Source organism: Lipophrys pholis (assembly GCF_963383615.2).
Source record: "Lipophrys pholis genome assembly, chromosome: 2".
NCBI classification, from domain to species: Eukaryota; Metazoa; Chordata; class Actinopteri; order Blenniiformes; family Blenniidae; genus Lipophrys; species Lipophrys pholis.
The window spans coordinates 13763491-13785037 of record NC_137636.1 but is presented as its reverse complement, the minus strand read 5'-3'; the positions used below and the strand labels follow the sequence as shown (position 1 = coordinate 13785037).

Sequence of the window (21547 nt, the reverse complement as noted above, 5' to 3'; positions counted from 1 at the left end):
TACAGGCACTAAGGCTGTGGCAATAGATGTTTATGTTACTGCACTGCAATAAGCGGCGAGTCGTTGAAGACACAAAATGAGCACCATTTGTTGTCACACTTACTTGGCGAGTTGTGTCTGACTCATGAATTGCAATTGCAAAAATGTCACACAAACTCCAAGAGAGTGAGATGTTTCCATCTGTGGTGAATGAAAGGTTCCAAGAAAATGAGAGCAAAATGAAAGTGAATGTGATTGCCAACAATACCAAGAGCTCAGCCTTCATATGTCTGTCCGTGCTGAGAAAACTGTGATACAGTATTGTTAGGATGAGCACCCTTCATCAATTAATGCTTTTTAAACTTAATTTGATAATCAACTCTTTATCTACTGCGCATTGGTAAATCCGTTTTCTGTGATACTACATCAGCAGTACAAAGAAACACAACTTTAAAGTTTTTGTGTTTCTGTTTAACAAGAGCCACGGTCATGTATGTTACATAAAGATCCACTAAAGGTTGAATGTAAAAAATGTACATAAAGCACCAGGTCTCTAATGCTCTTTGTGTGGGTGTGTGCCTACTGTGAACAGTGTACTCTATACATGAGTGAAAGGAGACAAGGTAACAAGGTCTCTGTGGTGGGAAAGTGAATTAATTTGCTATTCGAGTGAACATTTTGAAGAAACGAAAGGATCTGGGAGAAAAAAAACAACTTCTCATATTCAGGTTGTTTATCCTAATTTCTCTCCAGGATCTTTGAAAATATTCCCAAAACACAAAGTCTCCAGGAAGCATGTAGTTTCAGAGACAGATTTTGTTATTGCTGCATAAAAGCAGCTGCGCTTATTTTTCTATTGAAAATTGCTTCCCTTTTCAATATTAGCTACTTATTTCTATTAAGTGTTCAATTAGACTTAATGTGAAATGTTAAAGTTGCACTGTGGAGTTTTCTGATGACTACTTCCTGTCCTGTTTGATTTTTAGCAGCTCACGTTTAGTCCTGCAATCACCTGTTAATTGCTCTGACGGTTCTTGATGTAATGCCCGTGAGATATTTACCCCATTGCTTGTTTCCACAGTATTACAAACCTTTCCTCCCCCCCCCCGTCAGCCTCTGAAGCAGACGACAGGAGCTTTCAACTCGAGGATCAAGCACCTTGTGTACTCAAAATGGTTGCCAGGTTATTGTTGCCCCTGGTTATAGAGATGGGATGGGTGGGCTACTTCCTGAAACAAGGGTCACACTATTTCTCATGGAGGCTGTCTTCCATGCTTGTCTTTGATCTGTATTTGTCAGACCCCCCCCCCCCCCCCCCACACACACACACACACACACTGCTCTATGATTGTCCTATTTAATTTGCATTGCACAGACTTTCCTGTTAAATGCAAACCAACTGTTTTCACTGACTCTGTTTTCTCTGGCTCCAGCAGGTTCAGCACAGAGCAGCTGCAGCAAGGTAGGACTCCATCCAGCTTTGTTACACTAAAATACACTATGTCTTCAAGTCTGAAGTGGAGACTGAACGTGTTGGCAATGTTTGTGGGTATAAAGCGACTTTTGATGCTCGTGGGTGATAAATCATGTTCTTTAATACTATTTCAAACTTTGTTTATTTGGCCAGTGTTTTTGCTTTATATCAATTCCACTTCAGAGCATTTTAGAGCATAAAATGTACATATCTAATCCAATATGATCTAATATCACCAAGCATTGAGAGTATATTATACAGTACAAACATATATGTCATATTTTAAAACACTGTGATGTCATTGTTATAAGAAGAATCTTTTGAATGTTTTTTTCTACTATGGATGTAATATAGGCTATATATATATATATATATAATATTATTCAATATAATTGTGCTTCATAAACTACTAAAGTGTTGCCATTTTCTGATTAGAACTGTTTACAAATGATACTACCATTACTAATAAGAGTGGAGAAGTGTTTATTTAGCAGCTCCCTTTTTTTTTTTTATATAAATCTTTCCACAACTCGTTATTAAAGTTTATATTTTTTTCTCTCTCATCATCTCGTGTTTTTAACTGTCTGAGTGGAGTTATCTAATAATTCACAGCAAATCAAACTGGATTGAGGAGAAATTGAACCCATGAACCTTGTTTTGTTTTATTTGGTTTTCCTGAGCAATAACTCTCTCAGGACCCCTCAGACCATGTCCCTCTGGGACTTAAGCCTCAGCCTCTATAAAACTATCATTTCATTCAAAGACAGAACAAATTATGTCTTTACTGCATAAAATTTATTTTTCTTTTCCAATTTGTAGACCAGTGGTTCTTTAACTTTGTTAAAGTATCTGTATACTTCTATGACCACCTGTTTCGGGTAAAAAAAAAATAGAATAAATACAAAATTGTAGAGCAAGTAACATATGCCTTTTTGTCATAAAATTCTCTTTGATCAGCCGTTTCCTTCACACACACACACACACACACACACACACACACAGTGCTTCAGACTATCAGCTCACATTAATTGAAATTATGATGCTAAAATTCACCATGATCATCAGCTGTGTTCCTCCAAACAACGTGACTGTCGTGCTCTTTCTCTTCTCCCACAAAATGCAGGATGATTGCTTCACTTGAATAGCAAACTCTTTACTAAAGAGCCTAAAAGCAATCATCCAAACAATAATGAACCTTAAGAGCTCAGAAGTGGATGCATGGATTCCTCGAGGCCAGCAGAGTAAACACAGATCAGACGAACACAATCTCTCTGTTGGACTTTCACAAACATGAACTCCGACAAAACACACACAAAAAAAGGTCTCCCACACCATGCAGAGAAAAACCAAACAAACCATTGAGAAAAAAACAAGCTGCTTTTTAAAAAACTTGTTCACGGTTTAGTTGAAAGATGATCAGAGGAGCAGCAGCACAAGAACACACACACACACACACACACACACACACACACACACACACACACACACACACACACACACACACACACACACACACACACACACACACACACACACACACACACACACACACACACACACACACACACACACATACACACGGAGACAGAGTCCACAGCAGCCCAAAGAGGCTCACCGAGCCCTTCTCCTTAAATGGTCAAAGCTCCCAGGAGTGAAAGAGGCTGCTGCTGAAAAAAGACAGGGAACAGAGGGGACGGGAGAAGGAAGGAGAAGCCCTGAGGATAGAGGAGTTTTCTAAGGGAAAAGGCAGAAGTGACAGTTAGACTGGGAAGTCGGTGTGAGCTGGGGAGATCAGCGGCCGTGTGTGTGAGTTTCTATGCAGCACTGTAGCGGCAGACTCAGGTAATGTGTGCATGCTCTCTGTGGACAGGTTCAGATCGGCTGCATGGGGCTGTGGGGTCTTAGTGGGTGATGGTTTATGTGGAAACCTGCAGCTCTGTCAGTGCTCTCTGTAAAGGGTCTTCACAGCACCGTCAAACTATTTCTGGAAGCTTTATAGACCGTTATCAGTTTGACTTTTAACTGCAGGGAGAGCTCTTATAGTCTGAAGTTTCGTGGAAGTGAAACTTATGTGTAATCTTTCTTACTGCGATCGTGCATTTGTGAAGTCTAATGAATTAATCAGCTTCTTCAGTTGTCTGTGCATCAGCCTGTCTGTCCATTCTTTTTCTTTCTCACACTTCCTCTTCTCTGTTATCTCAGATTGTGCCTCTGTGGTAACCACTTCCTCTGCTGGCCGTGTACTCTGCACTTCACACAACCAAATTTTAAACAAATCTGGCAAGAGGGAGTAGGCTTATGTAACAGAGAAGAGGAGGAGGAGGGTGCCGGTCCCTTCGTCTCCCTCAGAGGAAAGAGACGGTCTATCCGAGCTGCAGTGAGAAGTTAATTCTGACTCTGGTGGTTATGAGGAACAAATAAGTTTTCTGTCTTCCTCGTTGTGTAATAAGAAGAAAGGAGTTGTGTGCACAGGGTTATCTGCACTCGAGCTTGTATGCTCTGTACTCTTTCCCCCACAGGAAATCATCTGAGTGATTCAATTACTCTGCAATATTTATCTGAGTCTGCTGGGGAAACACTGTGCTCTGCCGAGCCTCCTGCAGTGCACCTCTGCCTCTATGTTTGGGCTCAATTATTTTCAAGTACCACAAACTTTTGCTGCATCTGTCAGCCGTCCAGGTCTATTGAAAGCAGCGGTTTGTCTTGAGAAAGAAACTTGTTGAGTTGCATCCACAATTTGATTACATGAAAATGAACAAGGCTGCATACACATTTCATTGATGCAACAATAGACACTGCTCATTAAATGATTTCTATGCCGTTTGTCTTAGTTTACATTTCCCTCCTCATTCATATATTTGGAGAAAAGGCAGCTGGTGCTTTTGATGACAGATGTTTTTCAAAAAGCAGTTTTAAAAACTTGAATTTCATAAGTGGATACAGTCACGAAGAATGCGTACATGGAACTTCAGGGGCAATTAGTTTGAAATAGTCAGTGACTCATTCTCATATTTAAAAATGAAACCCTTGTGCTGATTTGTTCTCATGTAAATCGAACACGTAATAACAAAGACGTGAACTGTGAAGTCAGTTTATAATGAGATGAAACATGTTCTGGCTCTCATCAGCCTCGGAGACAATCAGCATCCTGTCTGGCCGACAAGGCTGGTTAAACTACCTTTCCAAGCTTTAAAGCACCTGCACACTGAGAAGGAGAAGTGAATTTATTCCTGTATGGCACTATTTCTGTAGCCAGGAAATATCCCCGCAGCTTACCCAGAGACTGTTAAACAACCCATTTCCTCCCTACTGACTCACAGCCTTTCTGTCCCTATATGTTCCCAAGAACTTGTCATGTTGGTGATGACATTAAACAGGGCTCCGCATATTTTAGCCTCCTATTCCTGGAGGTTTTGTTCAATGTACACCACATGCCCAACGTCTGAAAATAAACCAGTAATTCATCACCTTTCACTCTTCTCCACACCGTATTCATCAGCTGCTGAATCAGACAACATGCACTGACAGTAAGAACACCTGTGGTGGTCATGCATATGTAAGTCCTTCTATTTTTGCTGAACATGAAACAATGTTTTGTGTAGATCACATTTTGTTTGATAGAAAGTTTGCAGCTCCTTGTTTGCAGACCTCTGATATCAGAATTACTGGGTGCATGTGGGATTATCAAACCAGAGATTAAAAATGATCATACCTCCATTATAACCAAAACATCAAGCCTAGTGTTGCCCCAAAGTCAAATGTATTCACTCTATATCTTTGATAGTATCACGCAGGCACTCAGGCCTTTGTGGCATCAGCACAGCGTGGATTCAAAGCACCACACCAGCAGCCCCGGCTCACACTCACAGCCCTGTCACATCTGCGTGCATCTGACCATTCAGCTAATCACACTGAAACAAATCTCACTCCTATAATCCATGCTCAACAAAGCACAACTGTGCTTGAAACATGTCCCACAGGAACATATGCCTTCAAGGTTCAAAAATACTGTGGCAGGCTGATTACAACTATACATTCACAAAAGGTCAAGTTACAGTACATTAAGTCTTCTTAAGAGTTCAATGTACATAGTACATAGTACATAGGGGAAAATATGTTAATTATTGTACATCTGGCATAGATCATCACATGAGCGCTGATATTTACAATATGTGTGAAGTCGAAATATAGTAATATCAAGAAAATATTTTTTTAGCTGAGTGCTCCCAGAGAGAAGATGTTTTTCACGAGTGTAATCTTGTTGTGTACAACAATTCCATTTTTTCATATTCTGAAAAAAGGCTGATTCATTTCATTGTCTTTTATCATCTTCATTCACTTTAATCATCTCTGCTTTAATGACATGATAACGCTGGCACTCTCCTCTGCAGTAAATACGTTCGCTGTCCATCAGCTTCAGGGGTGTACACATGTGGACTGACCAGTAAGGCTTTCTCTTCTCAGTAATCTTCCACAGCATGCGCCCACTTTTTTCATCAGTCAACTACAAGCCCGTGTGTTTGTTTTACGCCGTCCCTCAGGAGCTCGCTGCCTCAGTCAGCCTGTGAGAGCATGTTGCACTGAGTGCGGCCGAGTTTCATAACGACGCAGTGCATCCTGGTCACTGTTTGTTTTCAAAACAACTAACTGTCTGATGATGGTCGCACTGTGGGAAGAAACGCAAATGAAACTTGGACTTTGTAAGCCTGGTCATGAGATGTATTTATTTGCATTTTTGATTACTCTTGGCATTCTTGAGTCTCAGCTGGATGCCACTGTCTCTACCATTTCCCTATGAATTCAAGCAAAGTAAATTTATTGTTTTGAATTATAGACACAATATGGTGTTTTATCTTAAACTAGAATTATGTTCACGTTTAATATTTCTCACTAATGTGCATCCTTTAATCCTTATTTTAATATTCATTGGATGGATTTTTGTTTGCATCCATCAGTTTCGGAAGACTATGGCATTTGCGGGATGGATTAGTTTGTAGTGACCTCTCCAGGGTGCAGGCCTGGGTGAAGGTTTTGGAGAAAGACGAGCCGATACAGTTGGCGTCAGTACAGCTGCAGGAGCTGCCAGAAGGTGTCCCAGTGTTCTACCAATTGCCTTCGGGACTCCACGCAATATTTTCTGTCAGGGTTTACTTGTTTAGCCTGTCCCAAACCAATGGCCAGCCACAAGGCAATGGTACGCTGCCCTAACCGGGTACGGACAGCCAGAGCCAGCTGAGCCCAGGTCTCGCGTAGTCAGGGTGGACACTCCCTGAAGTACCACCACTGTGCTACTCTGCATTATATTCCTCAGAAATCATGTGTTTTTTTTACTTGATTTTAGTGGTTAGGTTATGTCAACTTTGACTGAGCTGGTGTAGCGTGGAGTTGAACAATTGCATAATTACATCGTGGAAGTGTCCTTGCAAGCACCGTGCCTGGCAGCCCTCAGCAAAGGCTAGTGGATATGTGGATGAATGAGATGGGTCATTTTAAAGCAGAGACTGAAGCAGCAACACTATATAAATGAAATGTATTTGAAGAAACTGGATTTGAATGGTGTTGCCAGTCTTTTTCAAGAAGCCACAGCATGTCCCGTGCTGAAGTTACATGTGATCAATGCCAACAAAAAAGCTCTTCAGAATTCTCCATAAGATACCATAACATGGATTTCATGCTCATTTCATGTCCTCAGTCATTCAAAAATAAAAGTTCTTTGTTTAAAAGTAGTTGTTGAACCATCAGTGGATAGTGGCCCAACAGTAAACACCAATGAGTTTGCTTGTAAGTCAAAATGAATGTATCTTTTCTCATGTGAGACTTCAAAGCCGATTCATAGGACGGTTCAGAAGCTCATAGGGAGGCTTCATTCCAGATGAGTGACTCTTGGATAATGTTGCTTCTATTGCACTTTTATGTCAGTGGAGAATTAAGCTATTTTTGGATTTGTTCACGATGTGGTGGTTTGTTAGTTTTGGTCTGTCCCTTTATAGCTGTGGTTAGTCAGATGGGCCTTTCTCCTGACCCAGCGAGAATCTCAGTTCAATTTCTCTTGCATGTTGCGTAGAGTTTCCTTCAATTATCAAACGCCTGTTTCTAATCACCCTTAAAACTGATGTACAGTATGTGTTTGTAATCTCGCAGCTTGAGAAAGAGGAGAACCTGCAAGAATCACCTCCTGAACAGAGTGAGAGTCACTCTAATAAGACCTGCGACGTCCCGTTCATTTTCCCCCACACCCGCTCCCGCCCGCCTCTGCTCCCCACTATGCCCACGCTGCCCGAGGAAGAGGAGGACTCTCCCGAGGAGCTCTACAGTTCCTCCAGCTCTCCCAGCACGGTCAGTGCCCACACTGTCACTTTGTATAGGAAGATTTTAGCTGAAACACCCAAATCTACGACTCATCTGGTTATTGGAAGAGCTTTGAAATGATAAATGTTCTTTTCTTCACAGACACAGTTTTTAGAATTTTTCATAGTCTTGTCATACAAATGTGCTCCTCTACACACCACCAAGCTACATAAGGGGAACAAAAATGTCTTATACCATGTTGCATCTTTACATTTTTGTCAAACTCTTTGAACTTTAAAGGACTTTTTACGACAGTTTTGTAAAGAATCCCACCTGCGGTCCTTTAAAAAGTGCACTGAATGCAGCTCCTTGGTTTTTCCACAGAGACTCTTCTGTTGTCTGATGAATATCTTGTTTGTATAAAATGTCTGCTTAAATCCTTTGAGGCAAATTTGGAGGAATGTTTGGGTCTAAACTTATTGTCAGAAGTAAAGGTAATTTTGTATGAAAGCTAAGAAATAGTTACAAAACTGACCTCCTTTTTTTCACTCAGTAGTCTATGTTGATGGTTTTGCCTTTGACTAAAGTTTCAAAACTTAAACTTCTATGAGCTGAATAATGAATGTCCAATCCTTCTGCAATATAGCCAATGTAAGTTTTGTTCGAGCCGTTTGCTTTGTTCACTGAACAATTACTCAAACATGAAATGTTTCCAAAGTGTTTCACAGAAGAAGTTTAAGTTACGTTAGTTTGAGTAGAAAAAATCCACATGAAAGTGAGGAACACTGGCACCACTGTCCCTAAAACATGTTTCAAACTTTAATTGAAATAAAGGGTGAACAAAACATTTTATGTCACTGAAATATCCCACAGACAACGTGTTCATCACTCGACCGTCTGAAAGCTTAACAACATTGTCATCTGTTGCTCATAAACACTCAGACGAGATAAAACATCTCAGCAGAATTTAATGAAGCTGTGTAATCTAATCTTCCGGCCATATTCCAACACAATTAAAAAGTTATCTACCTTTATCACAGCAGCTTCAAAGACACTATTTTCTGAAGTTTTTTTTGAGCCCTCACAGTATAATGTTGGTCGGTTTAACCGTTGACAGCCTGATAGCCGTTGTAAACTGACTGAATGTCATCTTCAGTTTTTTAAACAAGGTTTTTAGGAATGTGCTGTTTTGAAACGCCTATTATTTGTCGTTTGTGTGTGGTAATAATATGATTATTAAAATGCACATTTTTAGAACTGTAAGCAAATTAAAATCACAAGGAGCATCTGTTCTGACTTTTGCAGACCTTCTTCTATGGAACTACTCAACTTTGAAAGTAAAAGCCACAAACATCCTTTCCTCCCATAATGATTCCTTGTTTATGGATCTCAACAGCTGTTCACAACAAAATCTTCTCATGTGAAATCCTCTTGAACAGACACGGGAAACTGGCTGCTACATATGACCACAAATTACTAGCAGGTTTCTTATCTCGTTTTAGTTCAAACGTTCAATTTTTTGGTGTGTTTTTTTGTTGTTGTTGTTGTTCTCAGTCCACACCTGGTGAAATACGAGCTGTTGTCATGACAGCGCCCACCATCGTCTACCCTCAGCAGGCCACGATTGTCCAACACGATGGACGTCCGTTGGAACAGACCAGGTACTTACTTTCCTGTCATCTCAAACCCTGAAGTCCTTTCTAATGTGCTTTCACTGTTTCCAATCATAACCGTTTTCTCACCCAGGCCACACAGTCCCCGATCTCGCCTGGCCAGAAAGTCCTCTGGAGGACCCATCACCACAGTGGGTGGGTCAATCCGCTGCACACAAACACACAAACACACTGTGAGTGTAATTACTTAAAAATAAACACAACACTGTGAGAACTGTGCAGATGTTATCAATGACAACATGCACTTAACCCCTTCACCAAGTTGAAGTCACTTTTTTCTGAACAGTTTCTTTTGTCTGGAATAGAACCATTTCCAATGCTAATAGAATACAAGTATGCAAAAAACCTAAATGCTTTGCTCATGTGGTGTACTTGAGATCATTATAGACATCTAGATTATATTTGGCTATCTGCAATCTTATGGATACATATGTCAGTGTCCCCCCATGCCTGAAATAACCTTTGCTGCTTTTGAAAGATTTTGACGTTGAGCTTGTTTGCCTTTTGTGTGGGACAGAGGAGGATTTAAAAAAATCTCTGAGTTGGTAAACATCTGTCACCTTATGCCAGAAATCCTGCCGAGATTCTCTTAAGATGCAATCGCATCTGTTGGCTTGCGCTTGAATGTATTTTATTTTGTCCCCCCCCCAAAAAAAGTCAGAACAAAAGTGAATAAAGAGACTATGTGCACGTGTGCGTTATCATTCTCAGATGGCTCAGGTCATGTGATTGACCTGGTGAAAGATCCGCTGCCAGAGATGCAGCTCTCCGAGGAGGATCGACAGAAGAACCTGGAGCTGCTTGAACAGGCCAAGATGGTCAGTGATCGTTTCCTGACGCGTCGCGGCCGCCGATCCACCAGCAGTCTCACCGACTCGCCCACAGGTAGCGCGCACAAACACACAGTGATACATCGCACACTATTTCTGAAGCTGGACTATTGTGAGGTTTCATTTCAGTGAGGTGATGAGATTTAAAAATAGATGTTAACGCATGAAGCTCTGTAGTACTCAATGTATTTTGGGGTGGCTACTTGAAATTAATTGAAAAGGCTTTAATCATAAATGCAATTTTTTAAGGTCTTTCTCCTACTCCAACACCGTCATCCTCCCCAGGTCCATCGAGAAACAGCTCCCTCTCTGCAGCTCCCCAGACAGGTGTAGTTCTTCTTACTGACCTCTATTGAAGAATTAAAAAAAAATAAATTCCTAAATGTATTGATTTTTGACAGCCAAAGAATCTTGAATTGAGCCATTCTTTCTTTTGCTTTTATTCCCCTACAGATGGAAGCTCCTCACCTGTTGGTCAGGTAAAACATGTTGTTACTGTGAAACTGTCGTCACTCTCATTCCAATCAAGTGTAATGAAGGCATTTTTTAATACCCATTTTTCACATTTCATTCATAAATTTCTGTAGTTTACATAAATCATGGGCCTCAAAATCCCAGCTCATGGGCAGGAAGTGGCTCCCACTTATGGCCCGATGCTCATATTTTTCTCTGATGAGGAAAATACAAGTGCTGATCTGTTCATTATTTGTTTTTTAGTTCAGTTTAAGGCATCAAATTGGCATTTAAAAAAGTGCTGAAAGATTAGTATTTGCTGTTTGGAGTTTTTTTTTGTTTTTATCATTGAATAGTATCTATTTTTTAAATAAAACATATAATAATACATAACAATAAAAATATATATGTGTTTTTTTTGAGCTGTTCGATCACTGAAGTGGCCTTCCAACGAGACAATGGTCCCCCCAGCTCTGTTGAGTGTGAGACCCCTGAATGAATTGCTTGTTCTGTTTGAATTGCCTAATGTGAGACATTTTCATTCACATGTCACATTGTGCCTCATTCAGCAACTCACATTAATTTGTAATAAATCAGCCTAATTCTAATGAAATCAAGGGCTCAGTCATTATGAATCCACTTATTGCCTATTTACTCAAAACGTTATCTTCTCTTGTAGCATCTGGAGGTTCCTGCAATGAGAGAGCAGTCGGATATGATGAGCCACGATCAAGAGGTCAGATAAACAGGCTCACTCATTGTTTGTTAAGACAGATTTGACAGCCTTTCTATTGTCGAAGGTGCATCTGATGGAGCAGATCTGAACTAAGAAGTGAACTAACTAGAAGGTCGTGTTTGTTTTTTTGTTTTTTTACTTAGCAGGTCATATATATGATTCTAAATATACTGATCAAGGAAGCCAATATCTTGCAATTGCAATAATGGACACAAAGTAAACACGGACCTTACAATTATTTAAAATACACAAACTCTCCCCCCATTAAACACAATATCTGTATGAGACACCGTTAAAGGACTTTATTCTTGTCGGTTGTATTTGCCAATAACGTTAAATCACATAAAGTCACTTAAAATTGTGGTTTAAAAAGAATTGGCTTCAAAGTCAAAGTTTTTAGTGACAGGAATGACATAAAAAAGGCCACGATTTAGTGGTGGAAAACCTACCTGAAATCACAATAGTTCTTGTTTATAGATGGCAGCTATTGTGCAAGGTTGTATCACATATTAAAAAAGCAATAATGCTTCATGTAATAATTGTTGTTGTGTTCCTGACTTCAGGGCAGGCTGCTGGTGGACTGGAAACCTGCCGACAAAAGGAAAGTGTCTTCTGGGACACTGACGCCCCGTTTCGCTCTTCAGAAAGAGAACTGTGAGCTGGGTGCATCGAAAAGTCCTCAAGCAGTCATTAAAGCAGACGAAGGATCAAGTCGAAGCCCAAACCAGGCCCCTGCCACAGGGGTGGCTAAGCCTGTCCCTCGACCCCCAACTCAACAGGCCCCTTGCACTGCAGAAATCAAGACGATTGGAGCGTTCCCTCCACTAATGAGAGCTGTTTCCTGGGACACTGTAGGCAGCATTAATTCTAGAAATGGAGCCCCGAGTCTCCCAACTACATCCGAGGACCCTTTCTCAGACAAAACCAGGGATAATGTCTTCAAATCCTCAGTGTACAAGGACCTTTCCATGCTGCCAGGGGGTGTTCCCAAACTTTCTAAACTCAGAGAGGTAAAACGTTCTTTCAACAAAATCATTTTCTGGTCATTTTTTAAATTATTTTTGTGAAGTTCAAACATAAGTAAAATACGTTTTGTTGTTGTTGTTTGTGTTGAGTGCAGGAACACAAGCTGCTGCGTACCAACAGCATTGTGGGCTCTAAGTTACCAGACTTGAATGAATCGTCTGAACAGGATAAAGGTAACGGCCCTCTTTGTCAAGTAAGACACAGAGAACTTAGAACGGTACATTTGGGACTGTCGACAAGGGCGTCCACTTCCTGAATCTCAGGGAACATCTGTTCCTGTCCCATAATGATTATGATCGTGATTTGTTGTAGGTTTTGTTTTCCTCTGTGCCACCGCTTTACTGGCAATCTCATAACATCAGAGCAATGCTGTTTTCAGTTTCCATCAGCAGATGGCAGAATTGTTCAAACGTTCATGTGATTTAGTTTAGTACTTTGCACTTCTAGATTTTAGTTGCTGTGGTTACTTCTCTGAAAGACTGAAAAAAACAACAACTGCTGAAAAGAGAAACTCGTTCTGTTAATTTATGAGCTTTGAATGTGTGTGTGTGTGTGTGTGTGTGTGTGTGTGTGTGTGTGTGTGTGTATATATATATATATATATATATATATATATATATATATATATATCACTTTTAATCAGATTAATCAAGGTGATAGATTAAGCTGCGTGAGGCCCAATATATATGTAAATAAAAGTGACCCTGTTTTGCAAGAAATTTAAATGAACTACAAATTTCTTCTTTATTGTATCTGAAGGTTCTGCATCTTCTACAAACTCAGCCAGCAGCGGCGAGCCAAAGGAGAAGTCTGATGCCATGCCGAATATTTCGGACGTGATGCTGAGAAAGCTCAAGCTTCATCGGGGTCTACCAGGCTGGTATGTGACAAACTTCTGTTTGAGCTGACATTTCCTCTTTTTCTCCTTACTTCACTAACAATTGTTATCTAATTCCATTCCAGTGCGCCGCCCCTCACTGAAAAGGAAGTTGAGGTCAGTATCGGACTTTGCAGACGATCAAATAACTTTCTGTCATTTAAGTACTCAACACAACTTATTCCCATTCATAGTAAAGAGTGATATTATTGTGACTTTGTTGATGCAAAGAGAAAATTATTTATTGTTTTTTTTTTCTGTCAAGAGCGAAGTGCTAAAATTGACAACACTGACCACATTTGTCCATTGATTATAAAACCTGTTATCTCTGAAACACTGAGAAGCGACTATCCTGATGTAAAATAACTGGCTGACCAGCACATCTACTGCTGATTATTATTTGACAATTGTCAGCAAAAATGCAAGTGTTTATTTATTAATTGAAGTATGTATTTTACTTGAGACCCACAAAGGTCATGTATGACAACAAAATAGACAGTTTCTGCTTAAAAAGTTCAATAGCAAACATAAAAAAAATAAGCTCTGTTTCTTTCTGTTTATCTGAAATCACGTTAATATGAATTTGTAATTTCTTCCTTAAAGATGAGCCAGTTATCTCTCATGATACATCAGGCCATAAAATGAACTGCCAGCATTGATTCTCTGACTTTGACCAGTGCTTTCTCACTCATACTCTGGAAATAGATGGATTCTTCATTCGTCCAACTTTCTTTATGTCAAAACCTGCTCTGCTACCAAAGGACATAATATTCACAGATGTCAAAAATGGCCTCCCCCAGCTTTGGCGCTGTTCTGTCATCAGGAACAGTTTTCCTGTTCACGACCAGACCAAAGAGTGATTTCCTGACGAGAAAATGCAAACATTTGTGACGCTATCGGGCTCAGCTGTAGCCCCTCTTGCTGTTCCCTCTGGGATGTGTCTGGATCAGGACAGTCAGAGGTCATAGATTTCCTCTCAGTCGAGTCCCCTGGATGTTGGAACACTGTGCAGAATGGCTTTGATCAGCGTGGCAAAACATCAGGAGGTCAAACATCAGACTCTCAACTTGTTCCCCATGCTTGTCTCAGGGTTCTCCCCTCAAACTTACTGCATATCAGTACTCTTCAAACAAACCCACTGACTCTCATTTCGCTGGCTCATGTGTTTTGGGGCTGTGAAGAAGAGGTTTCTGGGATTACTGTCACTAACAGCTCCCCGGCTTATTTAACATGTTGTTCAATGTCTTTGTCTCGGTGTTATATTGCTGTCGCTTCCTCTCTGCAGAATGCATTTGTTCAGCTGTCACTGGCATTTCGAAATGACAACTACACTCTGGAGACGAGACTGAAGCAGGCGGAACGCGAGAGGAACCTGACTGAGGAAGACACTGAGAAAGAGCTCGAAGAGTTCAAAGGAGCGCTGAAGGTCTGTCCTCCAAAACAACAGCAAATATTCGATTCGAACAAAAGTTAAGTCCCTCTGGCTCTTTAGTGCTTGTTCATCTGTTTAATGCTTCCTGGAAGCATCCCACAGTGATTATTTATCCGTTTCTTTCAAGGAGTTCCAGTCCAGGTACAAAAGGAAAATGTGTTTTCCTCTATCTTCCTGAGTTTCTTTATGAGTTGTTGTTGTGCTTCTCGTAGATGACTTCACCACAGTGGCAGAACTTAGAGCAGCGGGAAGCCTACCAGCGCCTCATAGAGACGGTGTCTGTGCTGCACAGGCTGGCCACTCGACTCTCCAGCAGGGCAGAGATCGTCGGGGCTGTCCGGCAGGTGTGTTTACACGTGCAGAGCTGAAAAATGCAGCACTGCTTTGTGACGGATGCTGCATTGTGAAAACATACAGGTTCTCTTTACATTTTAGAGAGACTTTCTTCTTTGAAATGTCTTGGAGCTGCAAGAATGAATGATTTGATCTGATGCAGTTGCTATGATAATAACCAGCCGGAATGCCTTTTTACTTTTAAGTGAGTCTTCAGCTTTTTATAACGCTCCACCAACGAATTAGATCATGTGCCTCTTCTGTCTTTTCTTGCAGGAATATAACATTAACCCTTTCAAGCTACAGAAGTTTTGGCATATTACTTTTCTACCAGTGTACTGTATAGACATCCTAATCTGTTCATAACCTGCATAATTTTCTTTTTTTCTTTTTATATTTTAGTTATTACTGATTTAATTAGGGCGGCCACATTCGCATCAAACTCTATTTTGTAAATATTTCCAAGGCAACAGACACGGCAGCACATAAAACTGTTCTAACAACGAAGAACCGTATGAAATACTAGAAGGATGTATGTAGGATCAGTATCAGTAATATTATGTATATCTGCCACACAACTCTTTTCACTTATAAAACCTGACTACATACACTTAAAGATATCTCAGGGTTCAAGGCCACTTCATTCATAGCCATGGATAGATTTGTTTTGTAGATTCCCATGCCATAACAGACAAAAAATGCAATGAACCAGGCGGGCAGGTACTTGGTCGCGTGACAAGAAAGACAAGACAAGTGCTCATTGTTCCGCCATTCACCAATAAGTAAAAGATCAAAATAAATAGGCCCAAACTCTAGTGCACTACGAGATGGGAGGTTGTATGAAACAACAGATGTATGTCGCTTTAAATAACCATTTCTGGTACATTGGATGCACGTTAGTAGACGGTAGTCCTGTTGTGACCGGGTGTGTTTCTATTCTAACAGGAGAAACGTATGAACAAAGCCACTGAGGTCATGATGCAGTACGTGGAGAATCTGAAGAGGACATACGAGAAGGACCATGCAGAACTGATGGAGTTTAAGAAGCTTGCTAATCAGAACTCAAATCGTTGTTACGGAGGATCTGTAGACACTGGAGGTAAGTCCACAAAAATGAACACACAGTTTCAGCCAACCTTTGATAAAGCTTTTGACCTCACATAATGTTGAATCTGCACTTTTCCATGTGTCTTTAAAGATGATGGCGTTCCACGGCCATCAAGATCAATGTCCCTCACACTTGGAAAGGTAAGCATTAAAGTGTTTGTTTTTAATATATATATATATGTGTGTGTGTGTGTGTGTGTGTGTGTGTGTGTGTGTGTGTGTGTGTGTGTGTGTGTGTGTGTGTGTGTGTGTGTACATCCTAATATTAAAAAAGTCTAACTGTTTAACTTTTGGTAAGGTCCCATTTCCCAATTTACTGTGTTTAAATGATAATGACAAACAAGTTATGTGGCTGAAAGCAGCACTGCCGTTTCACTGCTGATGGCAGATTCCAATCCAAAAAACCAAAGAAAAATAACAATCTTGTGACAAACGGCAAGTTTTGCAGTGCAATGAGGAGTGTGACTGTTGGGATTTATGCTTATGAATGTGAGCGTGAGTACATTTAATCACCACAACTGCTGCCATGTTGACTCACTTCTTATCCAAGTGGCAAACTTCCAGTTTGACTGTATTCAGATGAGTTTTCCACACTGGGAAGTGGTATAATACCATTTTCCCCAGAAATAATTGCACTTAGATCAAATTATGCATGATACAAGAAATACATATCTTTGGTAAGTCTCCCCAAAGAATTTGTGAGTAATTTCTTTTTAACTCTTCCAAGGTCTCATGTTCATGAAGCGTATAGCAGCCTTGAATTAACGTAAATTCCGATTCAGATTACCTCAACTGTCATCCTGTTTGCTGATTGTGGCTTTACTGTAGCAGTTAAATGGCGACAGCCGAACATGTTTGAAATGAAAAAAATTTTGTTTGACAATTTCACCCAGTCAGCAAAGGTATTAATTCAGGTCCTCTGTGGCCTCTGGTTTACCAACATTGCTCAACCGTTTACAGTTGAACTGATATAAACATGAATTACTGTGCACCAATGATCAGACTGTCCTCATAGTTGTGAATGTCACTGTTGCCTGTCTCATTTCCGAATGTTCTTCTGTAGGCTTTGCCACGGCGGCGGGTGAGCGTCGCAGTTGTGCCTAAGTTCAACCTCCTGAACATCCCGGGTCAGACCCCTCCCTCAGTCACACCGGGCCCCGCTGCAACACCTCCACCTGGTGCTGCTCTTCCTGTCCTGGTGGGTCTTCCTGTCCTCCTGTGGAATGACGGGAAATCACTTACATTATAAGCATCTATTAGAATGACACAAACTTCAGGGCTAAGCTAAAGCTCATCTGCAGGCTGGAAACATATTCAGCATTTTGAGAACAGGATGGTTTATTGTGTTGTGGATAAAAAATGTATTTCTGCCATTCACTCATTCCAATAGCTTGTATCACACAATAGATTAAGAATGAAGTTGTGTTGAAAGTGTTTGCATTGAACTGTCAAACACCAATTTATCATATTTCAACAACTGATAATGTATTTCTGTTTCTTAAAAACTTTAGAAGTGATATTGATTCTGAAAAAAAAAAAAAAAAGCAAGAGTGGTTGTTTGAAGGCTATTTTCAATTTTCTTCTGTTTAGTGTGAAGGAAATGATGTGAAACCCAACACCTTGACAGAGCCGGCACAACCAGCTGCAGAATGGTAAGTTTCATGCACAAATGTTGTTTTCCCTTACACTCACACACACGCACGCACGCACGCACGCACGCACGCACGCACGCACGCACGCACGCACGCACACACACACACACACACACACACACACACACACACACAGGGACATATGATATATCCCTGTCTTACATTACACTTGAATTGACTTGGCCTCCAGTCTGAGTCTATTTTTAAGTCCGTTTTTCTAATGTCCTGACAACAAAAGAGTTGAAAACAGTCATCTTACATTTTTTTCACGTTTGCTCAAAAGTAAACCATGCTTACGTGAAGCTCAGCTAAGACTGCTGCTCGTCTAACCTAAAGATATAACCTAACCACACTGTTATATCTTATACTTTCCCTCACAGGGATAAAGCCAGTGTGTAAACAGATTCCAGTCCCCACAATAGCAATAAATACACACGCACGCAAAACAGTGTTGCATGTCATTCACATATCATTGCTTGGTTTAAAGGTCATTTCACAGTCTTTGAGACAATGGGCCAAGAAAAAGCTTGACCTTATAATCCTCCTTATCAAAAGTGTTTTGTGCTGCAGAGGGAACTTTGGTTTGTTTGTGTGACCTTCAGAATGTGTTTTACAGTGCCGAGGATTCCCAAGAGAGTAAAAGTAATCTCGGATGCATTCGAAAAATATTCAGGAACTACTTTAGCTTTGAGATATTCTATCCTGGGCTATAATCCAAACATTTGCGTTTGACACAGTCCAGGCAACAGGCTGCAATCATATTGTGGTTATAAATTGATCTTCAGGAGAAGCTAAATGTTCTTCGAGGAGAATAGCAATAACAAATGTGCAAAGTGCAAGCACCTTTTTTCTTTTCTGTTTATGCTCAGCAAGTCTGGGATACTGTTGGTAATACACCCAGCTCAGTCCACCCAGCCAGCACTGCAGCACATCCATTACAAACAAGGCCATGGTGTTGGGATGGAATCAAACTACACACTGTTTTACAACACCGGCTGTGATAGTGGGAGAGCCGTCCAAGGCTGACTGTTCTTTCCTATCTGAAACAATGCAGTGGAAAGAGTGTGCTGGAGCAGGAAAGTGAGCCGGCCAAGCCGCCAGTAAACCTGGAGGAGATCAGATCTGAAATCAGAGCTGAGCTCAAGTCAAAGATTGAAGAGGAGGCATACAATAAAGGGTGAGGCCGTCTCCATCTCTCTCTCTCTCTCTCTCTCTGGAATGTACAAACACACTTTATGATTATATGATATTGTTATTCATAAATTGTTACTTTTATACAACGCTATCCAATTATACTGCTGGAAAATGTGAACCTGTCGAATGCAGCTACCAGGAGGGACTGAAGCAAAGCAAAGCACAACAGGAGGAGAAACAAGAGGAAGAGATCACTGCAGAGAAATTGCTGGAAAACAAAAACAAGGATGAAGAAAGCGGAAAAAGGCTAAAAAGCAGCAGGTGAAGTGATTCTGCTCCCTTAAAAAGAAAAATAAAGTGTGTGTGTGGTTGTCCGTCTCAGTGTTTACCTTGTGATGGACTGGCGACTTCTCCAGCATGTAATCTGTCTTCTCCCTCATTCAGCTGGCTGGGATGGGTGTATTATTAAAGCACTGAAACATGCAAAATGATTTCAACACAGAGGACAAGCTTGGGCTCAAACCACAAAATCTGCAATAAGAGGAGACCTTGCTCAACGATCTCTTTATCTAGGAGTCATCAACTCTTTAAATAATTGTTCTGTTTGTTTGAAACACTTTGTCTTTGTTTAACTTGATATTAATTGCAATAATCCTCAATTATTTCAAGACAGTGTTATTAAAATTATAGTAAACATTTCATAGTTAAAACCTTAATGAAAAATATATGATGTTATATAGATATGAATTTTCTTTTAAAAGTACAAACTCTTACCTTTTGTCATGAGGTATTTGTGTAGCTTTGTTACTTCTGGCTTTGTGTAACTTTTTGAAAGCTTAATGGATGTCAAAGCATGCGAGAATGATAAATTCCAATCGTCATTATTTCAAAGAAAATGTTTCAAGTCTCTGCATGGATCTATACAGTAGGTGGCTGTAAGTAAGTTGATTGGCAATTAGAGTGTTCATTTGACCCTGTGTTGTATGGTAGCCATTGGTGTGTGAGAGTGTGTGTGTGTAATTAGATGAATGTGAAGAATCCTGTAAAGAGAGACTGTTAAAAAAATAAAATACATTATAAACGTAATGTAATTTTGAGACATCAGTCCTCATACTTTACATGAATGACATAAACTAAGTAATTCATTATTTTGGCATTGTTTAAAGCCATGACTTCAGATATTTACTGTGCACTTCATGGGGTTAATGTCTTCGCAGGAGGATGGAGGAAGTCCTGGTTCTCATTGGTCGCTATTGTCCCAAGATCCCCATGAATCGACGCCTTCTCCTGATCACCCTGACACTGTTTGTGGCGATGTGCGTGGTCATCAGCATTTTCACATTATTCAGTGACTACTACAACCGACGTGAGGACACATAAGAAGAGAGGGACTGTGTGCGCAACACATGACGGAGATCTTCGGACTGAGTGTTGTATCACGATCACACAAAAAGAAGAAAAAAACTCCCACAGAGATCCCAGACACCGCGTCTCTGTCGACTTTCCATATCATCACTCTCAAAACTCACTTGAATCAAATGACCCTGATGCTAAAGGGCCAAAGACATTTTGGGAGGCTTTATTAATTATGTTTCAGGATCAACAAAATAAAGTTTCAATATTGTTTGGCGAAACAAAATGACGGCTTGTGTGCAGTAGTGGGAAATAAACTGTGTAGGGACCAATTATAAAGTTTGAATATTTTATATATATACATATATATATGAATATGTTTAATTAAATTAGATGCATATGTAACAATTCATTCTGGTTGTGGTACTTTAGATAATGATCATGGCACTGTTTATTAAATGTTACAGCAGAAAAGGTGTATATTTATCTACACTCTAATGTTAAGGTATAATCTCTCAGGACCAACTGCTAATAAACCCCCCTGACATGTTTCAGATTCCTATTTAAATATTGTTTTTGTTTGTTGTTTGAATTCTATACCGGATATTTAAAAACTAGAATATAAGCACATTCCAAAGTAGTTTCCTTAAGTGCAATATTTTGCAGTTGATAGTTCATGTGTGTTTCCTTTTTGGATTCTGTCTTCAGAGCACTGAGAGATTTTCCTCCTCTATGAAAGCACTGTTTAGATGGCACAAGGCTCCTCTATCTTCTTTGCACATCCGTGCCTGCCTGCGTTCCTTGATCTTTTTTGGAATTTACACTCTGCCTCTTCACCTTTAAATAAAAGGTGCTTCAAAATAGTTTGTCATCATTTAAAAATACAGCATAAATCACATCCAAAACAAATAGGGCAATATTTAGTTTTGGGTTCGCTTGACTGTGGTTTTAAGTTTATGTTGGTGTAATTTGGTTGAGTCGGCTTGTGTTCAGGTTACCGTTGAGTTGATCATAGTTTAACTGTAGCATTTTTATATGAACCCAATAGATATAAGCAAAAGTGAAATATCTTTAAGAAAGGTATGATATTCTTTTTCTGTGGCGCCACATTGCCACATGTCATACCCGCTCACCTCACTGACACTTCACTGCTGACAAAAACACATGGCTGCATCCTCGTCAGCATGCTTTGCGTCATTT

The 21547-nt window shown here is 40.2% G+C and overlaps 1 protein-coding gene across 4 annotated transcripts; it reads left to right on the top strand.

The window, feature by feature from the left end:
• The first annotated feature begins 1392 nt into the window (after nucleotides 1-1392).
• Nucleotides 1393-20681, top strand: mrvi1 (murine retrovirus integration site 1 homolog). Of its 4 annotated transcripts, none has more exons than XM_080489229.1 (21): nucleotides 1393-1441; nucleotides 7595-7789; nucleotides 9296-9402; nucleotides 9488-9549; nucleotides 10126-10299; nucleotides 10494-10571; nucleotides 10698-10723; nucleotides 11377-11433; nucleotides 11997-12443; nucleotides 12554-12632; nucleotides 13219-13339; nucleotides 13423-13453; nucleotides 14622-14762; nucleotides 14981-15112; nucleotides 16047-16200; nucleotides 16300-16349; nucleotides 17272-17406; nucleotides 17799-17860; nucleotides 18915-19037; nucleotides 19187-19315; nucleotides 20212-20624. In XM_080489229.1, the coding sequence occupies exons 2-21, from the start codon at nucleotides 7718-7720 to the stop codon at nucleotides 20372-20374; spliced, it is 2343 nt and encodes a 780-aa protein (XP_080345355.1). In that variant the 5' UTR covers nucleotides 1393-1441; nucleotides 7595-7717; the 3' UTR covers nucleotides 20375-20624. The 4 variants fall into 4 exon arrangements, with proteins under 4 accessions (XP_080345355.1, XP_080345354.1, XP_080345356.1 ...); XM_080489228.1 differs by lacking the exon at nucleotides 1393-1441 and adding an exon at nucleotides 3022-3295 and having other exon boundaries at nucleotides 20212-20681; XM_080489230.1 differs by lacking the exon at nucleotides 1393-1441 and adding an exon at nucleotides 3133-3295 and having other exon boundaries at nucleotides 10530-10571.
• The last annotated feature ends 866 nt before the right edge of the window (nucleotides 20682-21547 follow it).